This window comes from Canis lupus, chromosome 26 (genome assembly GCF_003254725.2).
Source record: "Canis lupus dingo isolate Sandy chromosome 26, ASM325472v2, whole genome shotgun sequence".
Lineage (NCBI taxonomy): Eukaryota > Metazoa > Chordata > Mammalia > Carnivora > Canidae > Canis > Canis lupus.
The window spans coordinates 28,953,604-28,968,128 of NC_064268.1; the positions used below are offsets into that span (position 1 = coordinate 28,953,604).

At 58.3% G+C, this 14,525-nt stretch overlaps 2 protein-coding genes across 3 annotated transcripts in view; one reads left to right on the forward strand and one right to left on the reverse strand.

Moving 5' to 3' along the window:
• The first annotated feature begins 2,064 nt into the window (after positions 1-2,064).
• CLDN5 (claudin 5) lies at positions 2,065-4,245 on the forward strand. The gene has a single exon (XM_025474855.3). It carries the CDS (start codon positions 2,781-2,783, stop codon positions 3,633-3,635), a length of 855 nt encoding a protein of 284 aa, XP_025330640.1. The 5' UTR covers positions 2,065-2,780; the 3' UTR covers positions 3,636-4,245.
• Positions 4,246-6,818: 2,573 nt separating this feature from the next.
• The window catches only part of CDC45 (cell division cycle 45), a 31,264-nt gene continuing 23,557 nt past the window's right edge, over positions 6,819-14,525 (reverse strand). For both annotated transcript variants that reach the window (XM_049101884.1, XM_049101883.1), the window contains 4 exons: positions 13,071-13,189; positions 10,631-10,707; positions 8,529-8,595; positions 6,819-6,949 (listed from right to left, as the gene is read on the reverse strand). In XM_049101884.1, the coding sequence (XP_048957841.1) occupies positions 8,531-8,595; positions 10,631-10,707; positions 13,071-13,189 (261 nt within the window). In that variant the 3' untranslated portion in view covers positions 6,819-6,949; positions 8,529-8,530. The remainder of the gene's footprint in view (positions 6,950-8,528; positions 8,596-10,630; positions 10,708-13,070; positions 13,190-14,525) is intronic.

Here is a 14,525-nt window from a genome sequence, read left to right on the forward strand (position 1 = left end):
CAGAGAGGGCCCTGTCGCACTACCCCACAGCCATGGGCACACCTGAAATGGCCCTACCCAGTTACTGGTTGAGGGCAGGAACTTGCTGGGCATGTCCTCCACCCAGAGGCAGTGCTCAGTGAGCAGCAGGGGGTCAGGAGACCACCATGAGTGGAAGGAAGGGCAGGTGCATTCTCATGCCCCTCCTAGGTCTGGGCTGGGCCTCTCTGCAGTGGTTCTGGTTCCACTGCACGTCTGGGCCACAACGAACACAGTTGTGTTGGGATAGAAATCAGATTGTGATAGGTGGAGACTGAGGCCTTTCCATCAAGTCCCCAAAATACTGTGAAGCTGTCCCCAAAGAGGCAGGGGCTTGCTAGGGCCATCTGCAGCCTGGGGGTGGACCCTGGGATAGACCCATGGTGGTGGAGAGAGGGGGAAAGGTGGGCAGACATGGGGGAGATCCTTGTGCAGGCTGCAGCTCCAAGCTGGCTGGAGGGGGTGGTCATGGCCAGAGGTCAGCCACGAATCACAGGAAGCCCCTCGCCAGGGATAGATGCATGGAGATGGCCACTGTGTGGAAGCTCATTCCTGAATGCTGATGGGGAAAACCAGTAAGTGCACGGACAGTTCCAACTTGGGCCTCCAAGCAAGGCTGGGGGCAGGGGCAGAAAAGGCCTCCAAGAGTTGCGATCTCAGCAACACAACTTAGAAGATGAGCAGCCTCCACCTGAGGGAGGCACTGCCGGCAGAAGAGGCCACGGTGAGAGCCAGACCAGCCTGAGGGCCCGGGGAAAGGAGCGCAGAGTGCGCTGCCGCAGTGACCAGGCCCAGGGAAGGCAGTGCGAGCCATGGTGTGGGTTTCAGGCAGAGCAGGACCCAGGAGAGGGGCCTGCCCTGAGGAGAGCAGCCTGAGTGGGCAAGGATGGGGCCCAGCTGGCCTGAGGAGGCTCCAGCAGTAATCCTGGGAAGACAGCGGTGTGGAGCATAGTGGGGGACCTTGGGCAGGGTCCCTGGACTCAGGGCTGGAGGGAGTAGGACTGGGAGAGTGGGGTGCGTGGTACAGCTGAGCTCCCTGGGGTGCACCAGAGGGGAGGACAGGCCAGGGAAGTGGAGGGGGAGTAGCCAATGGGTCTGCAGTGGAAGTGGCGAGGCTGCAGTGAGGCGAGGGCTCGGAGGAGCCTGGGGTCTGCAGAGCCCCATCAGATCCGTTGGAGGCGGGTGAGGAAGAGGGTAAAACTTTCTCCCGAACCCCACATTCACACACAGGGCCCAGCAAACTTGCCTCGGATGCCTCCCCATGCCAGATAAACAGGGTGTCAGCCTTATCTCTGAGCCCTATGAAGAGAGAGAAGGAATCAGGTCCAGGAGGGACAGATTTGTCAAAACTCCTAGGCTGCGGCTGGCCTCCACGGCAGGCCTTCTCTGGAGGGCCGGGTCCAGCACAGCCAAGCATCTTGGACCAGAAGAAAGACCCAGGGTCCCAGCCACTTCAGTCAGACGCAGAGTATAGGCTCTGCTGGAAAAACAAGAGCTGCCGGGAAATGGGGAGGGAGCTGCCAGAAGGGGCTGGTGCCCCCCTGGGGTTTGGGACTGCAGGGTCTGGTGCCCCCACCTGAGTCTCAGGGGGGCCTGGTGTCCATCCCAGCGGGCCTTTCGAGAAACGGCTGGGCCATTGTGCAGAAGAATGCCCGGAAATCCCGAGCCTCCCGCCTCCAGCGAGGATGGGGGCTCTTCCTCCTGGCCAGGAAACTCCAAGTTGGCTTCCGGAGGGTGGCCTGGGGCCTGAGGCCTGGGGTGCCCGGGGTCCCACTGCCACTGGTGGGAGGGCCGCGCACAGCACTTCCGTGTCCCTTTGTGTTTCTGCTCTCTGAGGGCTAGAGTAGGCCCCCAAGCCTGGGGCCACGGGTGCTCCTAGGAGGACAGACTGTTGAGTCACTGGAGAACACTGGGGACTTCCCGAAGTGGTGTCGACGGAGCTGGGGCCTCAAGGATGGGGGATGGGAAGCGTCGCAGGAAGAGGAGCAGCCAGTGCAAAGGTTGGGAGGTCTGGGAAGTCCCGGAGGCAGGGGCAGAGTGAGGGTCTGCAGAGGTGCTGGTGAGCCCCCCCCTCGCCCCCCCCCCCCCGTTCCAACCTGCTTCCTGTTGGGGTCTCAGGCTGGGCAGTGGCGCTAGGCAGGACCTTGGGCTGGAGGTTTCAGGCCTGCCGGGCCCCTTGGCCTCCGGGAGACAAAGTGCCAGGACTCAGAGGGGAAGCGCGCAGTAAGGGCACGAAGGGGTCGGGGATGGGATCGGACTCCCGGGCGACAGTCCTGGAGTAACAGGCCGGGCTGTGCCCCGCGAACTCAGGAGAAGAGGCCCAAGAGTCCCTCTCGCAAACCCCTGCGCGACAGTGATGGTGGGGGGCCCGGCAGACCTTGGCCAGGGAAGAGTGGAGCTGGCCTGGGGGGTTAGGGACCTTCGCGCTCGCTCCGGGTTGCGGCGCGGGCAGCTGGTGCTGTCATGCAGCTCCTGAAGTGGGAGAGCTGGGACACGGGGAGGTGGCCCGCGGAGCGCGCGCCCAGCCACCCCAGGTCAGTCCAGAACGAGCTCTGGACATCTGTGGGTGCACGGCTCGGGGGGCGGCGGCCGGGCGGGGAGCGGTGCCGGCGCCCTCCGAGGCCCCCAAGGGCAGGGCTGTCCCTAACTCCGGCTGCCGGGGGCGCCCGTGATTGGCCGAGGGTCGGTGGCCAGCGCGCGGATTGGCTGCTTGGAGACCAGGGGGCCGGGCAGGCGGGGTGGATCCGCCCCCGAACCTTCAAATGGGAAGCCCCCCCAGAGGCGCCCGCAGATCCGAGGCTGTGCCAGACCCGCCGGGGCCGCGGACCGGAGGCGGTGAGCCGAGCGCCCGGGCGCAGAGGCACCAGGGCCCGCTCAGGGCGCCCAGCCGCTCCACCGAGGCACCGCCGCGCCCCGCCCCGAGGCCCGGGGGCCGTCGGGCGCCCGTCTCGCCTCCAGCCATGGGGTCGGCGGCGCTGGAGATCCTCGGCCTGGTGCTGTGCCTGGTGGGCTGGGTGGGCCTGATCCTGGCGTGCGGGCTGCCCATGTGGCAGGTGACCGCCTTCCTGGACCACAACATCGTGACGGCGCAGACCACCTGGAAGGGGCTGTGGATGTCGTGCGTGGTGCAGAGCACGGGGCACATGCAGTGCAAGGTGTACGACTCGGTGCTGGCGCTGAGCACCGAGGTGCAGGCGGCGCGGGCTCTCACCGTGGGCGCCGTGCTGCTGGCGCTCGTCGCGCTCTTCGTGACCCTGGCGGGCGCGCAGTGCACCACCTGCGTGGCCCCCGGGCCGGCCAAGGCGCGCGTGGCCCTGACGGGCGGCGCGCTCTACGCGCTGTGCGGGCTGCTGGCGCTCGTGCCGCTCTGCTGGTTCGCCAACATCGTGGTCCGCGAGTTCTACGACCCGACCGTGCCCATGTCGCAGAAGTACGAGCTGGGCGCGGCGCTGTACATCGGCTGGGCGGCCTCGGCGCTGCTCATGTGCGGCGGCGGCCTCGTGTGCTGCGGCGCCTGGGTGTGCGCCGGCCGCCCCGACTTCAGCTTCCCGGTCAAGTACTCCGCGCCGCGGCGGCCCACGGCCACCGGCGACTACGACAAGAAGAACTACGTCTGAGGGCGCGGGACTCGGCGGGGCCCCCGGCGCCAGCCCCTCTCCCGAGCGGGCCGCCCGGGCCTGGGAGCCCCGCGTGGGCCCCCCCGGAAAGGCGGGCTCTGGGCTGGACGTGGCGCGCTGACCGGCGGGGACCCTGCTCGCGGCCTCAGCGCGTCCTCTCCAGGCGCCACTAGCCGCGCCCTGGGGCCACGCACTTGGGAGGACTTGCCGGTCTCTTTCTCTGGGCGCAGAGCTTGCTCGGATGCGGGCGGGGCGCGGGTCCCTTTGGCTGAGCGGGCAATGGACCGAAATGCGATTCCCTCCCGGACCCTCAAGGTCTTGGACGCCGTCATCCTCCCCAGCGGCTCCTGCTGCCTCCAGCGGGGCAGACGGAGAGCCCAGGGGCCGCGGGCTGGGCTGTCGGAGGGGTGCGGACAGCTGGCCTTTACCCCAGCAGCGGGGCCTGAGCCTAGGCGGACTAAGACTTGGCCTGGACGTCCCTGCCTCCCCCAGCAGCTCCCTAGGAGAGGCTTATGGGCACCAGGTCCTGAGTGTGGAGCTGGGGCCCTGTCCTCCGCTGCAGCTTGTGGGGAGGGTAAGAATTTGCTTAGTAAATGGTTTGAATACCCTCCCACCTGTGTCCTGTCCTCTGTCCAGTCACTGCTCCTGCCCAGCAGCCCCCTTCATCCACCTGCCCACCAACTGCTCACCGAAAGGCTTTTTCTGAGACCTCCCAGGGCTGCCCCTGGGATCCAGAAGATCCATTGCCTTATCCCTGGTCCTCCCTGCCACCCAGTCGCCTTCCTGCTGGGTGGTAAAAACACACAGCTACAGTTTGCGGCAACCCAGGAAGGTGAGATCTGCAGAGCCTGGGGCCAGAGGATGATGCAGATCTGAGGAGAGGATGCAGGTTGGAAATCCACCTCCCCCTCCAAGCCCCCCAGCCAGTACCCAGACTGTGGGGTGTTCAGATGCAGGAAGTGGTAAGCGAAGGCTGCCAGGCTGCCGGCTTTGAGAAGAGGCTGGGCTCCATGCACCACAGGTTGGGTGTTTTCCACCTGCCCTCTCGGGGCTTGCCTGTGCATCGCGGCAAATGGCCAGACATCTGGGACCTTCCAGCCACCAGTGCAGCAGGAACAGGAGCAAATCCACGATGTGTGCTGGGCTCCAGCAGACCTAGTGGCAGGTCCACAAGCATGTGGCTATGGGAAGGAGGCACTTGTGCAGGTTGCCTAGAGTACCCGGGCTGGGCTCCAGCCCCTTGGTCCTGGCTCTGTTTCCAGTCTCCGCGCAGCTCAGTGCAGGGCTTGTGCTCATCTTGCTGGCCTGGCGGCCAGCCCAGACTTGTGCTGACCATTAGCACCTGTGTGCCAGCCCCTGCTGGAAGCACCCTGTGTAACCTTCCTCCTATGAGGGTCCCCCGGGAGCCAGTGCTGGCCTGGGCCAGAAACCTGGGGGCTGGGGGGTCACAGAACAGAGCACACCAGAGCTATCTGTCATAGTCACTGAGGGTTCATTGCTTCCAGCCCCATTCTAGGCACTCCAAATTAATGCAGTTTTACTTTCTGCCAAAAACCAGGAGTAAAGACAGCAATGGATGGAGGTGGGGCCTGTAGGGAGGAGCTGGAAGCCCAGCCAGCAGCGCTTGGCATCTGCCCCCAAACCTGGCCTTGGGGGCCCTGTCCAGAAATGCTTGGGCCAAATCCAATGGCAAGCAGTCTCCCAGGCATGGTCAGGCTACCCCCTGTGAGGAAGGGGAAGAACCTAAGGACGGCTGCAATGAACATTGCCCCGAATCCCAGGAGTTGGACTTTGAGAGACCAAAATATTCGGTAGCCTGAGCTCCTTGCAGTGGGATGAGCTGCAGCGGGATGGGTCCCATGGCACAGAAGTCCTTGGCAGCCCCCCTTGGGTCTGGGCAGCAGGGACCACAAACAGCCCTTGAGTGCAAGAGTGTGTGATCCAGGGCCTCTGCGCGGCTGCTGGAACAAAGGTCCTGGGGCCAGCCAGGCTGGTGTTTGGCCAGGTGTACAGACCCAAGCCTGTATCCCACATGAGTCCAGAACTCTCAGATTCCTTTGGTTCCTTTGGGCCCTAAGCATCAGCAAGATTCCAAAGGAATGGTGCAGTCGCAATAATGCAAATGGTCAAGGTGGGCAGCTTATGGGCCCTGGGGATCGGGATGCTGCTGCCTGACTCCTGCTGGGATGGCTAGGGGCACACTCCATTTGCCAGAGGTCAGGCAAGAGCTGGCCTCCAATGCAGCCAACCCTACTGTGCCCACTAGCCCTTCCCAATGGCCACCCTGAGACCTGGCCCCACCCACCTCTGTCCTCAGTTCCAGGCCACTGTTTCTGGGCTCTTTACCAGCCTAAAGCCTACCCAAACCACTCTGCTTCCTCCTGCCCAAGGCCCCAGGCGCCACACCCAGGAGGCTGTGTCGCTCCAGCCTGCTTGCTTCCCTGGCACCCTTACTCTAGGCAGAGCAGCCGAATGGCCTTGAGCACTTATGTGAACAGCTGTCTCCTCCCCAAAGGGCAGGAATGGCATTCTCCTCGCCTCTAGATCCCCTCAACCCTCACAGGGGCTCTGGGGACATCTGGGAGAGTGGGGCCAGCTGATTGCACAGCTCCTCTGAGAACGCTTGCTGTTCTGCACACTTTGAAAGCTGCCAAGGTTCTCTCTAGCTTGAACCTTTTGTGACCAGGATGCCGGTGAAGCCATCTCTGTCTGGGGCCCCTTAGCCAGCCCCACCCTTCCTGGGTCGGGACTTTGCCTTTGCTATCTGTCCAACTCTCCCAGCAGCCTGGGGGTGCTGTGTGCCTGTGGGGGTAGGAGGGTATGGGGATAGGAGGTATGGGAGGGTGAGGATGGGGAGAGGGGGGACTGGGAGGGAGGCACAATCAAAAGGGTGGGCTCGAGATGCTGCCCAGGCCAGGCAGATGGGAAGAAGTGGTGGGAGGGCAGGGCCAGGTCCCAGCAGGCAACGCTGGGCAGTGGTCGGCACAGAGCCATGCAGAGATCCAGGTGCTGAGGTGCCCAACCTCCACCCACTGCTCTCCAGGGAGCTGGGAGGCCACCCCCCATGCTTATTTACTGCTGGGCCTCAAGGCCACCCAGGGCACAGGAAAAGGTTCCTCTGTACCCACAGAAAGCTCAGGGCAAAACCAAGTGCTGACACTATGACCACAACCAAGACCGAGGGACCTTGTCTAAAATATTTTATTCCATAAAAACCAACTGTCCCTGCATCTAAAACTACATCCATAACTTATGGTCCAATAAAACCCAGTTAATATAAATAAGGAGGAGGTCATGTCTGCGGAGATCAAACTCTAGAGAAGAAAGAAAGAAAAGTAAATTTCAACGATTCTGATGTCTCTCTGAATTAAGCAAACAAACTGCCCAGGCCTTCCCTCTGGCACGCCAGGCTTGCTTCTGAGTAGCCCCCACCACTGACAGGGCAGAGCAGTGCTGGCCGTGAGTGGAGAGCCACTGCAGAACCAGGGTGCCCACTGGCTGGGTCCAGGTTGTCGTTTGCTGGAGAACCCACAGGGCCTCACAGCCCTCCACCACCATGTCACCTCAGAGACCCTGCCTCAGCCCCGAGGGGACCTCACAGGGCTTCTCCCCTACACTGCTCCTCCCCCGCCCAGCTGGTCCACCCTGCACTGTCTTGCTGGCAGGACACTGGTGTCATCACTGATCAGGCCGCAGGGGAGGGCTTATGCCCCACACACCGGCCCCCTGCTGAGAGCTCCCACTTGTAACCTTTGATTTGGGTCCCACACTTATACCCTGCCCCCATCCTAAGGCTCAGTACTCACTGCCCAAGGGGTGTCAGCCCAGTTTCAGTTGAGGAAACAGTCCCAGCTTTGTGAGGTACCCAACAGATCTTGCTGAGGACCCAGAGGGTCTGAGCCCAGAGCCTCTCCCCAACATGAACCCTGTAAGTCTTTGCCTACCCTGAAAGAGGGACTGTGGGTCCCTGAGGTCCCCTATACCATTCTCAGCAGAGCCCACTGAGGCCCTGACAGGGGAAGGGCACCTGGCCCCAGCCAGCTTCCAGCTTACTCTGGATGGTAGGGGAGGGGGAGGACACTAGGCTGGCACGAAGGGACCCTCTATGTCAGAGCCCTTCTGCCTCAGCTGTGGCTCCAGCCCAGGGCTCAAGGAGATGCGTATGGGGCATTCACTGTGTGGGGGGCCTCGGGCTGAGAAGTGGACACCAGGTACAGAATGGGCCCCCGGCCCATTTGCTGAGGGGCCCTTCAAGAAAGAGATGGTGTACGTGGCACTGGGATCAGCTCTGGCTGGTGAGCATCACTGTAGACCTCACCCCCGTGCAAGGCCCACAGAGATGACATTTTATAGTTATCTGCTGAGTGGCTGCCAACAGCTTTGTCTTCTTCTAAGTCAGGCACACAGGAGCCTAGATAGAAGCCTCTGTAATTCTCTAGCCCAGGGCCTGGTATAAGGCTGCAAAGGGTGGCAAGGCTCCAGGTGGCCCCCAAGGGTCGCCCTCTTTCCCAGCAGTGCCAGGAGGCCTGTATGTCACTCACTGATGCCCAGCCCACAGCATGGTCAAGAGAGGGTCAATGCCAGGTCTTGCTGAAGGGGTCCCAGGAGCTTAATGAAATTAGCTCCTTCAAAAATGCCCGAATCGTGGCTCTGCCGCCAGCCCAGGGACAGACGCCCCTGGGAAAAATGTGTTGGCCCCAAATCTCCTCAGGAACCCTGCTTGGGTCTGAAATGGAAGTAGAAGCCTTGGTTGGAGGACAAAAAAAGCAGGGAACTCAAAGCAGGGAATGAGAGGCCCTCTTTACCCCTCAGGGCTGGTTTTGCGGCAGCAGCCCCCACCCCCCCAAAGTACCCCACTAACTCTCCAGCTCCCGCCCCTCCCCCACATCTCACCATCAGGACAGGAGGGAAACAAGCGCATCCAGAAACTTGCTCCGATCCTCTGCTTTCAGTTCAATTACTGAGGTAATGAAAGAAAAACATCTTGTGAGGTGGAGGAGTGGGGCCGAGAGTGAGGCACGGTAGGAAAAACAGGTCAGAGTGTATTAACTCCCTCTTCCCGGTCATCTAAGATGGGAACCACCCTTTATAGCACATTCCAAAATGTACTCAGCCCCTTAATGGCCTGGAATATTCTAAATTCAGAGCTTGTTTCTCTGTCCCTCTGTATTTAATCCTCAGGAACTGCTGGCTGCCCTGTTAGTGAGGCTGGCTGGGGTTACAGTCTGTGGGGGACCCTCCGGGCTGCTAGGGGACCAGCAGTGACCGCCAATGGAGAGGACACAGGGATGTGGCGGTTTGGAACAGATCTGGGCAGAGAAAGGCCTTCCCACTCTGCTGGACACGGAGCCATGCCCCAAGGTGGGTTACAGGAGGCCCTGAGGCCGGGCAGGAGGCTAGCCTGCAGTCTTGCGCTGCCAGTCTCTCTGCTTCAGTGTCCTCTTCTACAGAAGGGAGACACAATGTGAGCTGCCCCCATTTCTGGGGGCCATCAGGCTCAGATAAGCATGTGGGCCCTCATCAAACAGGGCAAAACAGGCCAGCCTGGTCCTATGAGCCATCTGTGCCACAGGCCATGGCTCCAGGGACCCCGGGCCCAGCCTATCCATGTGGGTGCTGGCCTGACTCCCTCTGCTGCACATCCCTCTTCCCCCAGGTCTCCACCCACATGGGAAGCCAAGCAGCTTCCAGCCCACAAATCCTCCCTTGTGAGAAGCTGGGACATCCTGCAGGCTGGCCAGCACCAACCTCTCCCACATCTTGGACATGAAATAGGAATGGGAGTGAACGCACCCAACACAGAATTGCAGCCTGAGTGGGCCTGGTATGGAGCAGCTCTAGACTCCAAGGCAGCTGGGGTGAACACTGGGTCTCTGGGACTCATTGTAACAAATCAGCTGATGGTGATGCAAGAAACTGTCCTTTCTGACAGATGGGGGTTATGGGCTGAAGTATACTGTCCCCAAATTCATGTGTGGAAGGCCCAACCCTGGGCACCTCAGAATGTGTTGTATTTGGAGATGGGGCTTTTGAAGATGTTTTTAGGTTAAATGAAATCACATGGGTGAGCCCTAATCCAATCTGACTGGGGTCCTCATAAGAAGAGGTTAGGACACAGACACAGAGGGATGACCATGTGAGAACACAGCCAGGAGATGGCCATCTGTAAGCCAAGGAGAGAAGCCTCAGAAGAAACCGACCCCGTGGACACCTTGATCTCGGACTTCAGCCTCCGGAACTGTGAGATACATTTCTGTTGTTTAAGGCCCTCGTCTATGGTATGTTGTTAGGGCAGCCCAAGCACACTAACCAAAGCAGTGAGGGGTCACTACGTCCATTTTACTTAAAAATCTATCAGCAAGAATAAAAAGCAGATATGGCGGAACGTGAACCATGTTCCACATTGGCCTATGGAGAAGCTGTTGGGTGTTGCAGGGAGCACTGACCAGTCTACAAAGCCACCTGGACTGGTTCTTCCGTTCCCTGGGCTCGTGCAACATCAGGGTGGGGCCAATGCCCAGGCCAGCACTCAGGACCATGTGGCAGCCCTCAGGTGGGACTCTGCATGACAGCAGACAGGAGCTGCTGGCCTGTGGTGGTGGCCAGCATAGCCTTGGAGGTGGTGCCCTCAGGCTGCTGCTGGCCCTGCTGTTTCCACACCCACAGGAGGGGCAGGTGACCCTGGCAAGGTGAGGCTGGCCCAGGAGGCTCTAGTGGCCAGTACTCCAGACTCCTTGGTGAAGTGGTGTCAAGGGCTGGACTGTAAGGCTGAAGCCAGGCCTAGGGCTTTATGGGCAACACCCATTCCCTCTCTGCCCTGGGAGCCCATCGAGGCCCAGAGAGGAGCGTAGACCTTGGGCATCCTAGAGCTCCCTGAGCTGCCTGGACCAGACAGGCCCAGGGGTGGCTCCAGGAAAGTGAGAGGGCTGTTGACAAGGTATTCCTGGCGATGTCAGCACTGAGCTTAAAAGGGCCCCAGTGCAGCAGACTCTTACCTGAGAGATCGAAATGGTTGTGTAGTGTCCGGGAGTTGGTGCCCTCCGCTGCCTTCTCAAATGCCCGCCCAAAAAAGCTGTAGACACATAAGAGCATGTTGGGGGCCCATCCACTGTAATGGATCTTCCTAAGGCCCCGGGACAGACATTGGAGTTAGCCCAGACTCCTCCCTGGCCACCAGTTCTGCTTATTGGCATTCGTACCCCTTCCTGGGCCAGTCTTCTGAGGCCTTACCCCCACTCACTGGACAGTCACCATCTCTCACTGCTGCTCCCACCTGCATCCAGCTGAACCTTTCTCAGCCCTCAAGGCACAAGTGTCCCTGGGCACCTTCCACGGTGCCCTAACTGCAGCCTCCCTCATACCTGGCACTGTGCTGACAGCTGGGACAGGAGAGGCAGAGGCTCAATGGGAACCATGTTGGCATGCGGGGGCTTCAGATGAGACTGAGTCGCATACAGCAGGGTGGGGAATGGGAGGAGCCTGTAGGATTGGGTGCAGTGTGCCACTGTAACTCAGTGGGGGGCAGGAGTATGCCAGGGTGCAGCCCACTTGGGGCTGCTAAGGGCAAGGTGTGGGGCAGAGGGATGGCCAGGAGCTCGTATCCACCCCTTGGGAGCTCAGGGTTGCAGCAGGTAGTGAGGCTGACGGTGGAGGGAGAACATCCTGGGAAAGGGACTCTTTTGGCTGATTACAGTCAGGGAGAACAGGCAAAGGAGGGGCATGTGCTTCAGGCCTCCACATTAACTCTCACAGAGACTGTGCACACCAGTCAGAGCTAACCACAAACCAGCACAGTCACACATAGCAACAGATCGATGGACACAATGAGGACGCAGGTGGCTGTGGTGGTCCACGGGGGAAGTGCTTGTTGGCTGCCTTGGGAACCCAGCCCAGGAGCTCCTGGCCAGCTCCACCCCATGTGACTACGAATCCAAGATCCACAGCATGGCTTTGGAAAGCAGCCCAGCAACCTGGAAGCACTTGTCTTAAAAAAAGTCCATTGTCTCTCTCAACTTGCTACTAAATGGCCTTTGCAGACACAGAAGGAGGTCAAAGCTCACAAGAGCAGAGCTAGGATTGATCCAGATCCAAGACCATGTCTTCCATGGCAGAGGCCACTAAGAGCTAATTGGGAAAGCTGAAGGGCGCAGGACACCGAGTGGTCCATGGCTCCTGAGCTGCCCCACCAGGGAGCTGTGTGGGGGTGTCTTGCTCCCGGCTGTCAGTACCTCACCAAGGTTACTTCTTGGGATGTGCTGGGGAGCACTGACTCTGCCAGAGAGGCAAAGACACCCAAGGACGGTGACATGTGGCCCCTGGGATTTGTCCCAGGGCTCTCTGGCCATGCAGAGCAAGAAGGGAGCAGCAGAGAGAACTGGGGACCCCCTCAAGGCCCAGCCTGCTGGGCCGACACCAGGTGTGGAGTGGGTGGGAGAAAACCTGACCTTGCTCTAGGAGGAGAGTGAGAACTCAGATCAGCAGATGCAAGGAAAACACTTAGAACACGGTGGGAGAAGCTTCTCAAAAGCACAAAAAGATGAGCCTGTGCATTCACAAACCCACTAATACATTGCTTATAACAACAAAAAGTTGAAAATAACCTAAATGTCCAATAAGAGACAACAGGTAAATTGTCATCCATTTAACAGGCTTCCTACCATTCGAAGTCACTTTCGTAAAAATATGCACAAAGGGCTGATGCGGGTGGAGCTGGACCCTCTACCTGTTGCCCAAACCATGGAAGCACAGGTGAGCTCTGCTTCAGGAGTGGTAGCAAGCTCAGGCAGGCAGGCAGTCTGGGTGTGCACATCCCCGCCCACACCTAGTGAACAGTTTCTTGTATGTTAGCTCTTGTAACTGAACTTTTAAATGTTTGGCAAATGCCTGAATTTGGGGTTCAGTGAGCAGTGAATTTGACTCACAGAGGTGGGGGTGGGGATGGGAGATACTGTCTGGCTCTGCTCAAAGGTTAGTGTGAGGCCCAAGTAAGATGGTGAATGATCATTCATGAGGGTTTTGAAGGCATCATACAGAGCTGGTCTTGAGGAACTTTGCATGTAAAGCCTAATTTCTGGAGTGGGTGACCTGAGGTTCCCATGCAAGGCCACACAGAGCCAGGGCACATAATCACACCTCCGTGTAGGTGTGAGCCTATCCTGGGTGGGTCTGACGCTGGTCCTGCTGGGGGAGTCAGACACTCTTGCCTGGGAGGCCTTCAACAAACTAAAAGCATTTAAAAGTCCAGTCAAGTGGTAAGGCAGAGGCTCAATGGTTAACCTGCAGCCCACATATTTAAGCCCTCAAAGTCTTGCCACATGGTGGAAAAGGCTATCTTTGATGTGGCATTCAAGGTAAAGATATCCAATTCAGCAGAGTCCCTAGGCCAATGACACCCCCAGGGCTCCCAACTCCTAGGAAATGCAGAACCTAGCTCACTTCTTTCTGTCTGAGCTGTCAGTCTCTGGAGGGATGCCCACCACAGTCACTGTGCCCTGCTCCACACTCAGGGGTGCAGCCATCACCAAGGGCAGCAGCTTGCAGCGCCGGTTCTTCGTCTGTGAAGGGAAAGTGTACCCTTAGTCATGGTCCCATGGGGTGAGTGCACCATTCAGTGCCTAGGAGCCCTAATAGGGCTAGCCATCCACTCCCCAAAAGCCTCCAGGGACTTTCTTTCATCAGAGATGCTCAAATCTCCAGCTGCCCTCCCACGCTGTGACACCCTATTCCCAGCCTCCTTCTGTGCCAATGTCTCTTGGCTGTTCCTTCCTTCAACTCTTTTAGATTCTTGGCAGTTGTCACCTCCTCCAGGACCTCCTCAACCAACCCCTCTCTCATCCTGCTTCAGTTTGTTCTATAGTGTGTGCTACCATCTGACACTATAAATAATCTTTCCACATCTGTCTGTTTTACCAACATGCAATACTCCCTCAACATGGAGACTCAATTTCCTTCATAGATGTATCCATTGTATCTACATCCTACAACAAAGGTGACCCAACTATCCTGGTTTGTCCAGGACTAAAGGGCATTCGAGAACATAAACCAGGATAGTTGGTCACCTTATGACATAAGAGCCTGGCTGGTGGTGATTGCTTAAGAAATGTCTGAGGGGTGGCTCAGTTGGCTAAGCATCTGCCTTCGGATGCCTGCTCAGCAGAGAGCCTGCTTATCCCTCTCCTTCTACCCTGCCCCCCTCATGGTCTCTCTCTCTCTCCCCCCTAAATAAACAAATAAATAAAATCTAAAAAAAAAAAAAAAAGTCTGATAAATGATGGGTCCTGTGAAAATATTCACCAATCTTACAGATGAGGAAACTGAGGCTTAGAGGTCAAATAATTGACCTCCCATCATACAACTGGTAAATGAGAAGGCTGAGATTTGAATGGAGCCTAGAAGACTTTTGTCCCTAGTCCATCTTTTGTCATTATTTGATTGTCTTCACATAATCCTCAATCATTTCATAGGTCAGTTCAGCAGTATGAGATAATGTCAACCTCCTATTAAGCATTTTGTTTAAAGCAGTTCCCAGTGTAAACCTTCATCCAGGAAGCAGAGTAAGACTTTGATTGTTGAAATATGCAGGATCCTCCCTTTTGTGATCATACCTAGTGGGAAGCCTGATGTTAGCTGGGTAGGGGGTTTGTCCCAGCCAGGCAAAGAAGAATGTTAGGCCATACAGAAGATGGAACCATACATGGAAAAGGGAAAGCCAGCCCAGAAAACAAACTTTTGCTGTGAAGCAAGTCTGTGCTATAATCAACTTCATTTTCCCTTGATCTGCCATAGCTGAACACAAGCCCTAGCCCCACGTACTCCATAAGGTGCCTTCCTACCTGTCCAAGTGACCAGGATGGCCAAGTGATGAAATCAGAGCTTATAGGAACTGAGATT